This window comes from Corapipo altera, unplaced genomic scaffold (genome assembly GCF_003945725.1).
Source record: "Corapipo altera isolate COAL_440 unplaced genomic scaffold, ASM394572v1 126, whole genome shotgun sequence".
In the NCBI taxonomy this organism is placed as follows: domain Eukaryota; kingdom Metazoa; phylum Chordata; class Aves; order Passeriformes; family Pipridae; genus Corapipo; species Corapipo altera.
Genome location: NW_020884937.1, coordinates 3,057,596 through 3,075,666, shown reverse-complemented (window position 1 = coordinate 3,075,666; position 18,071 = coordinate 3,057,596). Strand labels below are relative to the sequence as shown.

The 18,071-nt window shown below is 48.7% G+C and overlaps 1 protein-coding gene across 1 annotated transcript in view; it reads left to right on the top strand.

The window, feature by feature from the left end:
• Positions 1-17,309, top strand: part of WNT3A (Wnt family member 3A) — an 88,231-nt gene extending 70,922 nt beyond the window's left edge. The window contains exons 3-4 of the mRNA XM_027660661.1: positions 12,569-12,834; positions 15,983-17,309. Coding sequence (XP_027516462.1) covers positions 12,569-12,834; positions 15,983-16,462 — 746 coding nt within the window. The 3' untranslated portion in view covers positions 16,463-17,309. The remainder of the gene's footprint in view (positions 1-12,568; positions 12,835-15,982) is intronic.
• The last annotated feature ends 762 nt before the right edge of the window (positions 17,310-18,071 follow it).

Genomic DNA, 18,071 nt, shown 5'->3' with positions numbered 1-18,071 from the left:
CACTAGCCTAGCAGAGACCCTGCCTGCTTCCTTCCATCCCCAGTGAGGAAGTGGAGCAAAATTGCAGAAGGGGAACCCTGCACTTCTCCTTCTCCCTCCTCCCACCCCCCTGCGCTGCCAAATCTCCACGGCTGCATCTCACCCCTGCGTGGGAGACCTCGATTATCGAGGGGTCAGCAATGGGGGAGCTTTTCCACACCTGCAAGAGAGTGGGGAGAGTTTTGAGACCTCAAAGCCTTGCTGGATGTGATGTTCAGGGCAGGTTTTAGGTGAACAGGCAGCTGCTGATTCCAGCAAGGTGCTGTTTGTACCCCGGGTGCTGCTGTGTGACCTCGGGGATGCTCGGGAGGTGCCTCGCACCTCTCTGTGTTGCCCACCTCCGTCTTGTGCTTTCCCTGCATCACAACCCAGGGCCCAGAGGATGTGAAAGGCAGCAAACTGCAGCCCAAAACCCAGGGAGAAATCCAATTGTTTCCAAACACTAAGCTGAGGACTCAAGCGGAGCAGGAACCTCTGGAGATAACGCGGTGTCTGTGTGTGTGTGTGTGCCTGTGTGTCTGTGCGTAAAACAGAATCCCCCGGCTTTAGCAGGGCTTTGAAAAAGATCTGGGTGGTGATTCAAAATCCAGGTTATGACCTGTGACCTTTGGATGAGAAATTGTTGCCATTTAGGATGTGTTAGGAGGTCCATCCTTTTCATCAAATGCGTGTTTCTTCTTGCTGCGGGAGGCAATCACACCGGTATATCATTAACTCGCAGAAAAGGAGGCTGTAAAAGAAGTTGATGGGGGACCTTAGCCCACACCCTGCTGGGGTCTGCTCCGAGCACAATATCCCAGCGACCATGAGATTAAGCTAAAGAGAAAAGTGAAAATGCTTTTCACGATTCACACGCCCTTTAGATTGTTTTATTAAACCATTTGAATAGGGATTTCCCTTTCGGCCGACAACGGGGCCCGGCCAATGCATAGTTCTAGGTTGCTATGACTTAGTTGGTGCTGGCTAATCACAAGTGAGGGCAAATTTCATATAAAATATCTCGGGCCATTGTCAACCTAATGCAGCGTGACAGTGGCAGCACAAAGGGGGATTCATTCACCCCAGCAGGTAATAAGGACGATTTGCCATACCAACCAGGCAGTCTCGAGGGGGGCTGTCAAATACGATCAGAGCAGCGAAATGGAGCCTCACATTCCATTCTCAGGTGGGCGAAGGCGATCCTTTTGTTCCACCATGTTGCTTCTGATAACAGAACACAATTATATTCTCTCTCTCTCTCTTTTTTTCTTTTTTTTTTTTTTTTTTTTGGCTTCCCTGTATCCCATTGACCGTTGGGGCTGGTTTTGCCTAGGACTCTTTGGGGCTTGTCTTCTTTTTTTTTCTTGGGGTTTTTTTTTTTTCTTTCCAGGCCAGAAGGGACCCCAACGGTCCTTTAACCTGGAACGCGCGCCGGGAGAATTTCACCCCGGTCCTTCCCCTGCTGCCTTTTCCGCCTTCCCCTTTCATTAGGGGCTCTGTCCTGCCACAATGAGAGCCCTGTATCTCTGCTAATAACCCCCAATTGGCACACAGCTTCCTTTTGTCTGGAGCCTCCCAGGGACCGGCGGCTGTTGGGGAGACGAGGGCTCGGGGTAATTCGGGGCGGTTCGAAGAGGACCCTGCTGGCCGAGGACGATGAAATATTCAGGAGGAGGCATTTCTGGGATGGCAGGAGGGGGTTGGGATCAGATGCCACCGAGTGTTTCACACATGACCAAGCCAACAGAAAGACAGACAAAATGTGCTTGCATTAAGCAGGGTAGGTAGGGAGACACTCAGGGTAATGATTAGATCAAGAGGGAGATAGGGAGATGGAGAGAGCGATAGAGGGGGGTTTGCTTTGCAGGTATCAGACCCGGGTTACTGATACCAGACTGTCCTGCTGATTTGCCTATCGTGGTGGTCTGGTTACCTGTGATCACCTGGGGTTGTTTTGACAGTGGCTAATTAGGGAAAGCATTCCAGCCTCCAACCCACCCTTGGCTCAGGCTCACATGAGGGCTCGGACCTGCTCCCAGCGCCCGACACACAGGGCTTCCAGGCTGCTCTGGTGCCTGGCAATCTGGCTCTACCTGTTTCAGGTAGGTCCTGAAAGGTTTGGAAGTGCTAGAAAGCTTTGGAAGTGTGAGAAAATTTTGCAAGTGCGAGAAAAGTTTGGAAGTGCAAGAAAGGTTTGGAAGTGCGAGCACGACGCTGGAGGTTGCAGCTCTGTTGTGCTGAGTGCTACAATAACCACAGTGAAATGATAACCATAAAAAACCAACAGAGAGAAAAAAAAAAAGAGTAAGAAAAAAAGCTCATCATTCAGATGTTTTAGGGAAACTTGGCCTTCAGGATTTTACAGGCTGTGTTAATCCAACCTCCTTCAATCCAACTTTCCCTCTTATCTGTATCGCCTTCATGTTCCCTGGCAGGAATTGCCCATTTAATAATTTCCCTCCAATGAGCTGAATCACAGCTAATCTGATCAAATGTCTTTTTAGGGCCTTTCATCTTCCCAGGGATGTGTTGACACTAGCACAGCTGGTTCAGAGGAAACAAGAACTCAATCAGAACTCCGTTCAAAACACAGATGGGACCCAAACCTAACCTTTCCTTTAAGATATGCAAAAGTGTGGTTAACTCCTTGTTATTATGCATTTGCATACGTCTTTGCATTTAGGGGCCTGGTTTTTTAAATGGATAAAAAAGTCAAACAAACCCTGGAGCTGGATTTTGATGAGAAGCTCTGCAGAATCAGCTGGGCCTGGAGCTGGCACAGCTCCCTGTGAGGAAGGGGACAGGCTGTGGTGTCGTGCAGAGCCTGGAATGGATCCATGGGGCAGCTCCTGGTTGGCATCCTGGAGCCACCCTCCTCCCATTTCAGGGCTAGACCTGAAAGCCTTTATTACCTGCAGCCCCCAGGGACTGCTGTTCTTGCAAAGTGGGCTTCCCTAGATCTGGAGATAAACCCTCCTGGGAATGCTGCTAAAGACCAGGGGATCTGAGACAAGTCCACACACCAGTCAGTGGCAGCAGGAGCTTGGGTTTTTTGGTGAAAGGCTCCAAATCATTTGGGTCTGTCTGTAAATCTAAACAGAGAATGGAGTTGTGGATTCCCCATCCCTGGAAGTGTCCAAGGCCAGGTTGGATGGAGCAACCTGGTCCAGTGGAAGGTGGCCCTGCCCATGGCAGGGGGTTGGAATGAGATGATCTCAAGATCCCTTCCAAAACCATTCTGGAATTCTATAATTCTCTCGTTCCAGTCTTAGAAACAGATCTTTGAGGAATGGACTTAGTGATCCTTCTGCATCCAAGGGGTCCCAGGCAGCCATTTAGGCTTTGCTTCTGTCCAAAAGTTCCCATGCAATCAGGCTCTTCTGGACAAGATTCACAGGGATTTACATAACACTGGACACGTCTTTGTGCAATGCAGAGCTGCTCTGGAATGTCCTGGAGCTACCACAGAGTCCTGTAATGACTCTAAGCCCAGATGAGGTGCTGATTTGAAAGTCTTCACGTGGCAGAATCGTGGAATAGTTTGGGTTGGAAGGGCCCTTTAAAGGTCATTTAGTCCAACCTCCCTGCATTGAGCTGAATGATCACTCAGCAGCTGCACAGTTCAGCAGAGAGGCAGCTCCAGGTCCTGAGGTTCTCATGGAAGGCCCTATGGATAAAGAGTGATCCAAGCATAAGCATCACTCCTAGGGCAATAAGGAATCATGGAATACTGGGTAGGAAGAAAAGCCATCTCTTTTTTTCCTCTCCTCTGCAATGTTGGAGGCCGAAAGGACACCCAAAGCTCAGGCTAGAGAGTGTGAGCTGAGCTCTAAGTCCATTTATTTGCAAACGGGCAAACTAAGGCAGAGTTTTGCAGTCGCTCATGTCCTTTGTGCAGCATTTGTACCCCACTGGGTGAGGCAGCTCCCAGGCTCTGATCTTCCCAAAGCCTCTGGAGTCTTCTCAGAGAAGCCACAGGGACCTCCCAACTGATGCTGCCGTGGTGGAGCAGGAACCCAGGGTCAGGGCACTTGGCTGCTCAGTGGTTTAGGCTTGGGAGTGACACCAGGTAAGGAATCAAAAACTTTAAGGAAGCTCAGGGCCTCTTCCTAAAGATTTGATTTGGAAAGTATTTTCCAACATAACTAGGACGAACCCAGCACATGCTGGGGAATTTGGGAATGTGCTCTGTGGAACAAATCTCCCTCCCACCAGGAAGCCTGACTTGTCCCCTATTTTTAAAATCCTTGTGTTGAGCACATCCAAGGCCACAACTCGCTCCTCTCCACCTTTCCAAATGGGTGGAAGGTGTATTTTTTTGAAAGCAAAAAGCAAGTGGGGTACAAGTGCCCCCTTTCAAGGAGTCAGGGGGTAACAGGGGAGGTGTCGTGGTGCTGCAGGAGACCAATGTGTGGATGTGAGGATGGGTCAGAGGAAATACAAACACTGGAAACAGGGACCTCTCCAGCGAGAAGCTGAAGGAAGCTTGAGGCTGAGCCAGACAGCTTATGTAAAACCCTTCAATTGGTTTATCTGATATGGGATCCTCTATTGCTACAATCCAGAGGAATGTGGGGGAACTGAAGCTCGGCAGCCTCCGAGGCTCTGCCAGAGCCAATATTTTGTTTCCAACGTTCCCAGTATTTTCCCCATGAGCAATGTCAGGCTCCCAGCAGCCGTGACACCTCTGTGATCCTCCTCCTCCTCCTCCTCCTCCTCCTCCTCCTCCTCCTCCACGATGGGAACAACACTTGTTCCCCTCCAGCACTTGGGCACAGTCTGTGCAGCGTGGATGGATCTGTCAGCCGGTGTGTGCCAAGGATTTCCCTGTTCCCTGCCTTCCCCTGGTGCTGTGCCAATATTTAATAGTTCTGATTGGCAAACCATTTCCTTCTTTGTGATCATTTAAAAAAAAAAAAAGGCATTTTAACTTTTCCCCCCACACACACTTTCACTCCTTTCCCTGGGGAGAAACGTGTCCCATGAAGAGGTGAACCCTCATTTCTCAGAACCACGGAATGGTTTGGGTTGGAAGAGACCTTTAAAGTTCATCTGGTCCAGCTCCCCTGCACTGAGCAGGGACATCTCCCACTAGAACAGGTCGTTCAAAGCCCCTTCCAACCTCACCTTGAATGTTCCCACGAATGGAACATCCATCACCTCTCTGGACAACCTGTTCCAGTGTTTCACCACCTTCATCATAAAAAATTTCTTCTTTATATCAAGTTTGAATCCACAATTTTTCTAGTTTAAAACCATTACCCCTTGTCTTGCCTCAACAGGCCCTACTAAAAAGTCTGTCCCCATTTTTCTTCTCAGCCCCCAAAAAAGCATCATAAGGTCAGGGACATCATCTCCATGTCCTGAACCCCCAGTTTTTGGCTTTGAGGGATCTGCTGGTTGCCCAGTTTAGCAGAGACCAGCTGGATTGAGGGATTGGAATCTCTTCTGCTGGTATCTGGGACAAGTGAGTCTGCACTGCCTCTCCTGCACGTGGATTTTGGGGCCAGCAGGCAAGGCCGTTCAGTTCCTATAAGCCCTCAGTGTTTCCTGCAAATGCTTTTCCAAATCCTAGGAGCTCTGACTCACCAGTCCCACTGGATTTCACTCCTGCTGTTCAGAAAGCAGCTTTGCCTGCGAGGCTGTGAGGGCCTAAAGAAAGCTCCTTCTCCCAGGGGTCATCATCTATTTAACAACCGCCGAGGCGCATTTGGTATTAATCTTTTTCTGATATTCTCCTTTTTCATCCAAAGAGGTGCAGCACAGCCTTCCATTCAAAGCCCCTCCTGGCTTATCTTTCACCATGGAAGGGTTTCTGGGTGACCCTCTCCACGAGGGAATGGCCCAGCTCTCCTCCCAAGCCCCTCGATTGATTCGAGGAGGAAACCCCAGTGTGCTGACAGCAGCTGGGTTGTCCTCCTTGTGCTGCAGCCAAAACCAAAATTCACTCATTTGAGTCAAAGACTGGGCTTCCAAAACTCTCAGAATTCTCACTTCTGAAATTCCTCACCACCTTTCTCCACTGGATAACCCCTTCCTCCCCTGCAATCCCCACGTTGTTTAACATGCAAGAAAGACCCCAACCACAGCAATCAGGGGAAACTGAGCTGTTACGACAGGTCCCCAGCTGTGCTGGCTCCAAATACCAGAAGCACCAGTCTCTCCCCACTTCTATTTCCAGTTTTTGGGAGGTTTATTTCATTTATTTGGTCGGTTTTTTTCAATCCAGAGTCAATGCAGTGTCAACTGCCGTGCAAATCCTAACTGACAGCTGCGGGTTTATATCCCCCGGAGCCAAGGAGGGAACTGAAACCCTTTCTCACATTCCCTAAGTACATGCCCTACCAGACAAATGTTGGAAAGACTTTACACCTTCCTCCCCTCAGAGATGGGTGTCTGAAGTAGCTGATGCAACAGGGCCCTTTCTGTTGGCCTTTAGCTTTGTAAAATGAAGCTCGGAGAAACCAGCACGACTCCTCCCCACAGTCCTGCTAAGCCAGTGTATTATTTCCTCCATTTTACTCCATTTTTTTGCCTCTCCCAAGAGCACCCAGGAAGTTGGTGGTGTCAGAAATTCAGGGTTTACAATGTCCTCCCTAGTGTGGAACAGGGAGCAGGACCCTGTGTTCGAGAGGAGACGTGCTAATGATGGCTGGGAGGAGTGGCTGAGATGTGAGAATTCTTTCCTTCATGGTATGGGGCAATTCTATTCTTTCCCATGTTGTTTATACATTAGCCAGCCTAAAGTGCTTCACTCCAAGGTCTATGTTTCAAAAAGGATGGTGGCAAGGTCCTGGATTGGTGGGGTGAGAGGTTTGTCTCCACAGAGCAGGGTCAGGAGTTGTCCTGGAAATATCAATGTTTCTTTTGCAAAGGAGCTTCCACACCTTCAGGAGAACCACCTAGAAAAGTAACATGAGTAGGAAACCCTTAAAAGAGGATCCATCTCTACTGCTTGGCTGTCTGTTCTCCAGCTGCTGAGCTCTGCTTCCTTCTGTGCAACATGACACCTTCCTTTTCTCTTTCTTCTTTTTCTTTCTTTCTTTTTCTTTCTTTCTTTCTTTCTCTCTCCCTCTTTCTTTCTTTGTCTCTCTCTTTATTTCTTTCTTTCTTTCCTTCTTTCTTTCCTTCCCTCTCTTCCTACCTTCCTCCCTCTCTCTCTCCCTCCCTCCCTTCTTTCTTCTTTCTTTCTTTCTTCCATTGCCACTGTGCAGGGAGGAAGGAAAGATTTAGAGTGTCAGGAACGGGGACAACAGGGCTCAGTGTTATGGTATAGATATGGTAAAAAGGGACTTTTAAGCTTTTTAAGAGCAAAACAAACCATTATATTCATCCTCTTATGTCACCATAGTCCTTTTCCCCACATATCTGGGATATCTGCCCGACCTGGGGCTAATCATTTAGTCATTCAGAGAAGGATTCAGGGAAAATAAGTCACTGTCTGGGCAGAAGAACACAGGAGAGCAGGTTTCATGTATTAGACAGTTGAGATATTTATACAGTTATTCATTTGACTTCCTCACCCACAACCTGATGACCCTCTGCTTGTCTCCAACACCTTCTGCCTGCAATTTTGAAGGCTTCAGTGAATTTAGCATTGCAGGCACCCGAGGAGATAAGCAGGATTGTCCTCAGGTGCACAGATAAGGAACCAGAAGCACAGGCTGACTACAGGATTTGCCCAAAGTCACATAAAACAGCCCTGTGAGAGCAGGAGAGCAAATCTCAGGTCACCTCATGCTCAGGCCCCTGAATTATCCCATTGATACTGCTCAGCTGGGTGTTTCTGCACCTCAAGGTGTTTTTTGCTGCTGAGACGTGGTGGTCAGAGATGTTCTGCACAGGATATTCAAGGCACATTCAGGATCTCAGATTCACAGACCGGGCTCCTCAGGAACCAGTTTCCAGAAGTGACCAGTGAATTGGAGACCTTTGCAACTATAAAGCATCCCTAAAGGCCCTCTGTAAGTCTCAGCACCTTTCCCACTGATATTCAACCCCTCCAAAAAGGGTCCAGAGCAGGGTACCTGGAAGCACCAGCCACCCAAGCCCCCAGGCCCTGCAGGGAAACTCAGGAGCAGGCAGGAATTAAACAAGCTGAAGCCAGAGCTTTGGTGACCTTGTGCTGCGCCGAAAAGCAAGTGGTTAAAATGCTCTTTAAGTCAACATCCCCGTGAGATATTAGCCCCTATTAACCAGACGACTTTCCAGAAGCTCCCTTCAAGCCCTAACGAGCTGAGTGTCTCCTGCTACCAGAACCACCCAGTGAGGAATGAGGCGACCCGACAAATACGCGGCGCTTTCCTGCTATCTTCGCTAAATCTCTCGCATTTTTATATGGCACCTTAATAACCCCTCATTTCCATTACAAGTGCATGCTTTCCCTCGGCTTATCTCCATCTCTTATCCACTCCTGCTCCATTCCTGCAGCCACACCGCCCCCGGCTACAACCTGGGGAGCTCCGAAGAGCTCGGCAGGGTCGGGTCTTGCTTCGTGACGGCAGGACAGTCCCATAACTCGGGAGGTGGCAGGACGTGATTCACCCGTGGCACCTCTCCATCTGCGTCAAGGCTGAACCCGGTGCCTTAACTTTAGGGGCAGGAGACGTAAACCCAGTGCCCTAATTCCGCGCGAGTCATTAAGACATCTGCGCTGCGACTTTCTCAAGAGACAAACTCCTCACCTCGCTGCCCCCGGGGCCAGATCTCGGCTCCTTTGCCCTGCCTGCCCACATTCCCCAGGTAGTTACGATCAGATACAACCTCTTTGCTTCCTGTTGTGCGCTGTTAAGTGGTGGCTGCGCTCCACCCCAGGGGTGGCTGCATTTCAAAAGCAGGGGAGTGATTACATCGTATACAAGGCTGTAAAAGGCACCGGGCTCTTTCTGGGAAGAGAAGAGCTCGGGATAATTGGTGCTTCTCAGGGCAAATCCTATCAGTAGCCCCTCAGTGCCCTCACCCTTTTGGTTAAGGGCTAAAACCGGTGGGGAGTTTAGGTAATGGACCTGAGATTTAGGGTTCAGAGTTCCTGGAACTGCTTGTTCAGCCCTGACCAACTCCTGGCAAATGTAGAAATTCTTCAGGCTGTGTGGCCTGAAGCCTCCTGGGGTTTGGTGAGCTCTTCACCTGTACAGAATCGTAGAATTGTAGAATCCTTAAGCTTGGAAAAGACCACTAAGGTCATCAAGTCTAAACATTAACCCAGCACTGCTACATCTACCATTTGTGTCCCCATGTGCCACACCTACATGTCTTTTAAAGCCTTGCAGGGATGGTGGCTCCACCACTGCCCTGGGCAGCCTGTTCCAATGCCTGACAACCCTTCCAGTGAAAGTTTTTCCTAATATCCAACCTAAACCTCCCCTGGTACAACTTGAGGCCATTTCCTTTCATCCTGTCACTTGATACCTGAGAGAAGAGATCGACTTCCACCTGGATCCAGCCTCCTTTCAGGTAGTTGTAGGGAGCAATGAGGTCCTCCCTGAGCCACCTTTTCTCCAGGCTAAACATCCCCAGCTCCAACAGCCACTCCTCCTAAGACTTGTGCTCCAGACCCTTCCCCAACTTAGCTGTCCTTCTCTGGACAAGCTCCAGTCCCTCAATGTCTCTGCTGAGCTAATTCAGATCATGCTGAATCCAAAATCAGATCCAAGACCTGCAAACTCCCAAGCCAAAGCCACCCCTCCCATATTGATGCAGGAGAAGGTTTTCTGCACAAACACCATGGCTGTAGACACCTTCTTTTCAAGGCACAGGGGCTCTCCATGGCATTTGCCAACATCAGTTCAGCACCTACAGCACCTTCCCAATAAGCCAAAGGCCTGGATCAGGTCTCTCCTGAGCAGAGGAAGGGGTGACTCCCAAAAGATGGGAAGTAACCTACCCAAGCAAGGTGTTTTAGCCACTCCAGGTGTCAGGTAGAAGCACAACATCTTTGTTTCTAAACTGGAGATACCTGGATTTGATGGATGGACCACTTGGTGGATAAGGAATTGGATGGATGGTTGCACTCAAAGAGGTGTCCAAGTGGATACCAGTGACAAGTGGTGTTTCTCAGGGGTTGGTTTTGGGACTGGTGTTTGTCAGGGACATGGACAGTGGGATGGAGGCACCCTCAGCAAGTTTGCTGATGACACCAAGCTGAGAGGTGCATCTGACGTGCTGGAGGGAAGGGATGCCATCCAGAGGGACCTGGACAGGCTGGAGAGGTGGGGCTGTGTGAACCTCATGAGGTTCAACAAGGTCCTGCACCGGGGTCAGGCCAATCCCCACAAATACAGGCGGGGTGGAGGATGGGTTGAGAGCAGCCCTGAGCAGAAAGACTTGGGAGCATCGGAACAAGATGATCTTTAAGGGACCTTCCAACCCAACCATTCTGTGATTATTTGACAGGGTTTCAAGATCAGTTAGGCCACAATGGGAGGAGGTGGAAGGTGTGTCAGCCCTTTTCTGGCCCAGCACTATGGATACCCTTCCAGACTGTAATGACATTTAAACCACCAGCTTATCTGAGTGGCTTCTATGAGAAACCTTTGCTTTTCAAAGACCCCAAGGCTGGTCAAGCGTCCTTGGAGTGATCACATGAAGCTCTCCACCTCCAAAATTAGGGTTCTGAATCCCACCTGGACTTAGGCAAGTCCCAAGTCCTGTCAAAACCGGACTCATCTGTTCGTGCTCCAAGCTGAATTTCAGTCAGGAACTGCACGGTCATCACTTGCAGGATACTGGGATCCTCCAGGCTGGACAGATGCTGAACAAGGGCTTTTCAAAATCACACTGGGGACCTGAGGGTTTCTACATTTTCCCTTTTTTTTTTTTTTTTGAGCTCTAGCCCTTGGTGACTTATTAACCTCCCCATGTACATAGACAAACATGTTCCAGGACATTGCTCATACCTTCAGCTTGTAAGTTCATGCACGTTATTTCATTTGCATGTTGTTGTATTTGGTAGTCTTCCCAGAGCAAAGCTTAAGTTCTTGCTTAAGCCTTACAATCCAGCCAGGACTGCTTTGCAGTCTTGATTGCTCCCCGAAAACATGTTGACTTTTTTTTGGCTTGGTGTATTAAACTCTTTGCATTAGTAAAGCCTGGAAGCATCTGGAGGGTAAAGATTAAGCCAAAATGCCCAGGGAAAGCTCAGATCAGCAAAATATGGTGCAGAGAAGGTTTGGGTTGTTTTGAGTAGTCAGCTGATACAGAGCTCAGTAGAAGTTGGTGAAGATGCTTCAGCTGAAAATGTGACCTCGTGCCTTTGGGATACATTCATATTTCAACACTGTTGTAGCAGAAGCATCTGAAAGGTGTCAGAAACAACAATGATTTCTTGGATAACTGGTCTATAGGCACAAGGTGAGCTCCTGTGGGGAATGCTGTAAGAGGTTAAAGGAGGCCAGTTATCAGAACTGTTGTGTCTGCTTTGAATTCCCTCAAGGGTTTGAGAATAGCCCTGTTTATGGCAAAAATACCATTTTACCGAAGCCAAAAAGCAAGGGGAGATTTCTGAGGTGTGGTGTTGGACTCCAGGGTCATTTCTTATGAGTGAAGAAACCAAAACTGGAGGTGTTGGGGAGAGGGGGAATAAAACCTGATCTTTTGGTATATTCCCAATTTGCAAAGCAGTTTGAAACGTTTGGCTTTTGTTTTGGCACAGTCCAGAAAAAGCACTGGCATCCAGGAAAGCCAGGCCAATGTTGAGCTCCCCTTCCCCACCCAGCTCCACCTTGGATGAAAGGCTGTGATGGAAGGTCTTCACAAAGCTAAAACTCCTCAGCCTTTAGCCACGACATCCCTTGGCTGATCCCTCCCACCAGCCTGAGGCAATGGGCAGAAAAGGAAAGCTCCTTTCCAGTCCCCTTAATTAGGCAAGTGAGGAAAACTTTGGGCAGGTGCAAGATGCCATACACTGAACACTGTCACTGAGAGAGGACACACCTCAGGGAAAGGAAAGGTGGCCTCAGGATGGAAGGTGAGGACAATGTTTAGTTTACACAGTGAGGAGTGAGGAACTATCCGTCCATCCTGGCGTTTTCCTCCCTTCCAGCCATCAGCAGCTCTCCCAGTCGAGGAAGAGGAGGTGCTTTAACCTGGTGCTGGTCCCACCACTAAGGGTGGAGGCTGTTGTTAAGTGTAGACCTGCATTTTCCATGTTCTGGGAGCACACTCAAACTCTGTGCATACGAAGCCAAGCCCACAGCTCAGGGTATGGCCGTGTGGTGCCCTGACTGCAAAGCACCGCGTGGAATATTCCACATGCCCCCTGAAACCCAGGTTTGCCCAGCTTTTTGTTGTTCCGTGGCCCTCTCCAAAGACCTTGGGATGACCCGAGTCAGAACTTCTTGGCTGCCCTCAGTGGCCTTGAGTCAAGCCCAGTCCTGCCTGCACAGGAGCTTGTTTCCTAGTAAAAGAAAACATCTTTGGAGCAGGTCCAAGCCAGACCACAGGGAAGAGGAGAGTTTCCTGGCCTCCTGCCACGCCCTGGAGAGAGGAGACGTTCACAGGACTGATCAAACCCGTGTGTGGTCCCTCATTCCCTGCTTTCTCTCTCCCACAGCCACCAGGGAATCAGCCTTCGTCCACGCCATCGCCTCGGCCGGAGTGGCCTTCGCCGTGACCAGGTCCTGCGCCGAGGGCTCCGCCACCATCTGTGGCTGTGACACCCGCCACAAGGGCTCCCCTGGGGAAGGCTGGAAGTGGGGGGGCTGCAGCGAGGACGTGGAATTCGGGAGCATGGTGTCCCGGGAGTTCGCGGACGCCCGGGAGAACAGGCCCGACGCGCGCTCGGCCATGAACAGGCACAACAACGAGGCCGGAAGGACCGTAAGGACTTTGGGTTTTTCTCCTTTCTCCATCTCCTGTCAGTGTTTTCTTTACCTGCCTCGGTGAACTGTGGGAGGGGATTGGAGGGGGAATGACCAAAGCTAATCTGGGCAGATTTACATCTCAGAAAGGTAATACGTGTCCTGTAATAGTTCTTGTCAGGGAGGTGATCGATGGAAGTGATCTGTGAAAGCTCTGGGTAAATTCACCCACCCAGATGTAAATGCCTACCTTGGAGTCAGTTGCCCAGAGGTCTTTTATAGAGAATGGATCTGGACAGGTCTAGGGTGGGATTTCATCCCAGTTTGGTGAGGGCATCATCAAGTGGTGGATGCCCCATCCCTGGAAGTGTCCAAGGCTTTGAGCAACCTGGTCTAGTGGAAGGTGCCCCTGCCTATGGCAGGGGGGTTGGAACTGAATGGTTTTTAAGGTCCCTTCCAACCCAAACCATTCTATGATTCCATGATTAGAATAAATAATTCAATTATAATGCCCTAACTGGGCCTACTGCCATCCATTGGCTGTAGTTGAGATGGGCCAGGGCTCAGGGGGTGGATTCAGCTGCTTAAGAAAATGCATTTTAGTATAAGCTGAGATATCCTGATGTTTCCAACCTATCCTTGGAAGGACAGTGTGTCTCCTGCAGATCTGCCATCCTGGGGCTGGTCACAGAATCACAGAAGGGCTGGGGTTGGAAGGAACCTCTGGAGATCATCTGGTCCAGCAAATGACTTGTGATACCTTTGACACTCAAAAATGGCATTAAATGCACATGTTTAGACAACTGAATCCTAGTTTGAGTGCAATTGTCCATTCCCATGGGATCATCTCTCTGCTTTGTAGGCTTGAGGGAGGAGAAAAACAGGAGACCATTTCCCACCACCCCTCTTCTCAGCATTGTTCTATTTCCTAGGAAATATTTAAAGAAAATTAGAGGCAGTACCTCTTGAACAAACTTAGACCATGCCCTAAAACTGGTTTTACTTCAAACAACCAAGGGAAAAAAAATGTGTCAGGGAAAAGAAAGCACAAAATCTTTCCCCCATCACAGTGGCTGCCTCATACACAGGGAATCTTTTCCCTGGGTGGAATAATCCCAGTAAGAGGATATTCTTTTTTTTTTAATCTGAAGAATAACCCATAAATTCCGGAAGAATGTATTTTGTGGGAAACAATTTGTGAAACTGAAGCACGGAGTTCTTGCTGATGGAGACCAGGATGCAGCTTCTCTGAAATATCAAAGAACAGATTAATATGGTCTCGTTCAGCAGAAGGTCTGGCACATGTCTGGGAGGACATTAGAGCAAAGCCACCACAGTTGTGCTGTGCAAGGAAACAACTGTTCTCAGGCAGACTAGGACTTTGGTGTGAGCTCCTTGGGTGGGCACCATCAAATCCCAGGGGAGTTATCCCACCTCACACCCCAGCAGAGCTCTTGGAATACAACTCTTGGAAATGAAATACCACCAGAAACCAAAACTGTCTCCAACGTAGACAACCACAAGCAATGATGTGGTTTCCCCCAGCTCTGGCCTAAATTATCCCAGGTAACCCCAGATATTGTGCACAGCTGGTGGAAGTTTCTGGGGTAGATAATGGGACAAAGAGGACTGTGGAGAAGATGTAGAGAGTGGGAAGAAGGGATTTGCTTTAAAGTGAGAATCCTTGGAAAAAATGAGCTTTGAACAAACATCCCTGGTGATCACAGGCCTGCAGAGGCCTTTTCCTGTAAATCCTTTTGTTTGACACTGAGTTATTTTAGGACATTTTACAGGTGTCAAAGGATCTAAAATCCTACTGGTTTATAAAGCATCTTTCCATTCTCACCATGCCTGCACTCCTGGAGTAGCTCTTCCAGGCCTCCATGCCCAAGTGTTTCCAGCTAAACCCGAGCCATAGGCAATGTTTCATCCCAGTTCCCATAGGAACTGCAGCCCTGCCCCTCCGCCAGCAGTTTTGATTAAGTTCAGCATGATTATACGAACCAAACATGTTGTGGTTCCCTCTCATCGCTAATTACAACCTTTCTGTGGCGGGTGATACTCCGTAAATAACCCAGGAAAGCACCTGGTGAGCACCAAGGTGCTGATTCATGGCAAATCTCTTGGCCTCAGCCTGGCACGAGTCTGTTCATGTACCCAGAAATTTGCTGATCAGTCTGAAAATGCAGATTATCAAGCCTGTTGCATAAGGTCGTCTCCCACCTCGGAATCCTGGAGGGCAACACCTCTGGAAACGTTAAAGCTAATTTCATAAGAGGTGTAAAAACAAATAGTAAACTTCTGGGATCAATAATCACCTTCGTATTTGTTCCAGGACAGTGTTTTGTGTGGAACTTTGAGCCTTTCAAAATCACAAGTTGGGCTCCTATTTTTTTTTTTCCTACTGAAATGGTTTTAGAAAAATCATAAGCCTGGCTTAAATATGGCAATAAATGATGTTTTGGTTTTTGGATGCAGCCACAGCAAGACTAGAACCTTGTTTGCTTAAGTAAACAGAAAGCATACGTAAAAGGTAGGATTCTGTTCTAAGTAAAACACGGAATTCTGTTCCAGATAGTTGGGAAATTTCACATTTCTTTAATTTCCCATGGAATAGCTGCATATTTTATTTATGAAGACATTGTTTGAGTAGTTTTGTGCATATTTCACTTCTCTACCAAGGTGCACCTGAATTCTTGGGTGACAGCACTGCAGTATTCCCACGTGAACATGGATAAGACAGGAGTTAATACGCTCAGGAATCCCTTCATCCCCTGGTGGAAGGTCTTGGTAGATGCTTAAATTTGAGGTGGGAATCAGAAGTAGTCACTGAAAACAATAAAGTTGCAGAAGCTTTATCTTCCTTAGACCCAGCATCAGAGCAGGGCATTGACTGGAGGATGAGGTGATTTTTGTTCATGAGTGTGCAAATATATGAAATAAGAATATGTGAAATAGGAATATATGAAATATGAATACATGAAATGTGAATATATGAAATATGAATACACAAAATGTGAATATATGAAATAGGAATATGTGAAATAGGAATATATGAAATAATTTATAATTCTTTAGAAAATCACGGCTAAATATCAGGGTGCCATAAGCGTTTTGATCACAGGTTAACGCCTTTCCTTCTCCTTTGCCTTTCCCCTCTCTTCCAGTCCATCATTGAACTCATGCACCTCAAGTGCAAGTGTCACGGCCTCTCGGGCAGCTGCGAAGTGAAGACCTGCTGGTGGTCCCAGCCAGACTTCAGGGTCATCGGGGACTACCTCAAGGACAAGTACGACAGCGCCTCGGAGATGGTGGTGGAGAAACACCGGGAATCCCGCGGCTGGGTCGAGACCCTCCGGCCCAAGTACAACTTCTTCAAGGCTCCCACCGAGAAGGACCTGGTCTACTACGAGAACTCGCCGAACTTTTGCGAGCCCAACCCCGAGACGGGCTCCTTCGGCACCCGGGACAGGATCTGCAACGTCACTTCCCACGGGATCGACGGCTGCGACCTGCTGTGCTGCGGCCGCGGCCACAACACGAGGACTGAGAAAAGGAAGGAGAAGTGTCACTGTATCTTCCACTGGTGCTGCTACGTCCGGTGCCAGGAGTGCATACGAGTCTACGACGTCCACACGTGCAAATAAAAGCAGGGAAAGAGGACCCCTTCGCTGGGCTCCGAGCGGAGGAATGGATTCGAGCCTACTTCCTCCGAGGTTTGCAGACGCGAGAGAAGTCGACTTATTTTTTTTGATATTAAAAGAAATAAAAACTGGGAAAAAGAAAAAAAAAAAAGGAAAAAAAAAAAAAAAAACCAACAAGGCTAAAACTGGTTGGATAGAATAGGTCTAAGGACTTCTGGCCTATCCTGAGGTACATCTGGCAGTCACACAAGTTGTGCCCCCAACGATGCCTCCAGTGGGAGAGCGGCTTTTCAACCAACAGCACACAGAGCTGGGAAGAAGAGCACGAGCAAAAGCATGGATTTGCTCTGCTCTCACCCACCTGAAGTGACTCGTGTGATTAAAGTGTCCTTTGAAAGACTTGCATCTTCCTAAGCATCTCCTTTTCCCTCAGCCAGGCAAGAGGCTGTGATGGACAGCAGCACTGAGCTTTCCAAGAGGTCCATCTCCATACCCAAGTGGCCAGACTCTGTGTGTAATATGAGCAACAGCAGCAAAAGAAATAAAAGCAGATAAATTAAATTTTTTTAATTTTTTTTTTATTTTTTAAAAGAACATGACTTCTTTGCTTTTGCCCTGGAACCAGAGAAGTCTACAAGTGTATAATAGAGTGGGCAGGCCCTTTGTGTGGACTTTTTAGCTTAGTAGCTCCTGCCAGATTTGACATAGGATTCAGTGACATCTGGAGAAAGGGGAAAGAGGGAGAAAAAGAGCGAGAGAAAGAGGGACAACTGCTGGTGGCTTCTTGCCAGTGACCTGTTGGCACACAGGTGATGTGCACAGCATGGAAAAGTTCAGTGCCTGACATGTGAAGAGGACTCGAGGGGTGTGTGTTGAGAAGGAGACAGTCCCACAAATGGGGATGTTGCTCCAGCTGTGGCTCAATCAGCCAATGGGTCTTCCTTGGAAACACACAGTGCAGAGTGAGTCTCCTGGGGTTTGGTGTGTGACATCCATCTCCTCAGCATCCCAGAGGAGGAAAGGGAAAGTGTTCAGCCTTCCCACCTCGTTAGAGAATCCTGTCACCAACAGTGGGAAGTGCACTTAGTACACCCACCCTCTGCACATCATTCAGGCTCCCCTCAGGCACTTAGGAACAGCTTTAGACCACAAGTCTGTCGTCAACATGACTCTGAAGGACCGATGTCACCCATTAATTTACACGATGGTGAATCAACCCACCCTCCCCACCACAGCCCACGAGCTGGAACAGTCTCACACTCAAGCCAAATCTTGTTCCACACCTGATTTCTACAGCCACTCCCACCTATAAAAGTGGCACAGCTTAAAATGGACAAAACCCAGACTCTGAACCAGCCCAGAGTTCGGTAAGTTTGGACATGGAGCCAAATCCCAGCTTTGCAGTGCTGGCCCATCTGACTCCACATCCTTCCATGCTGCTCTACTTCTGATTCCAGATCAGGATCACCAGTTTACACAAACAGGTCTCACCTCCTCCGTGGGCATCAGGACTTCCTTCAGTGGGTATCAGGCATGAACTCAGCCCCATCACCTTGGGATTTACAGCACTGTCACCCTGCTTGAGTGGTCAGTACTGGCACGAAGGAGTGGT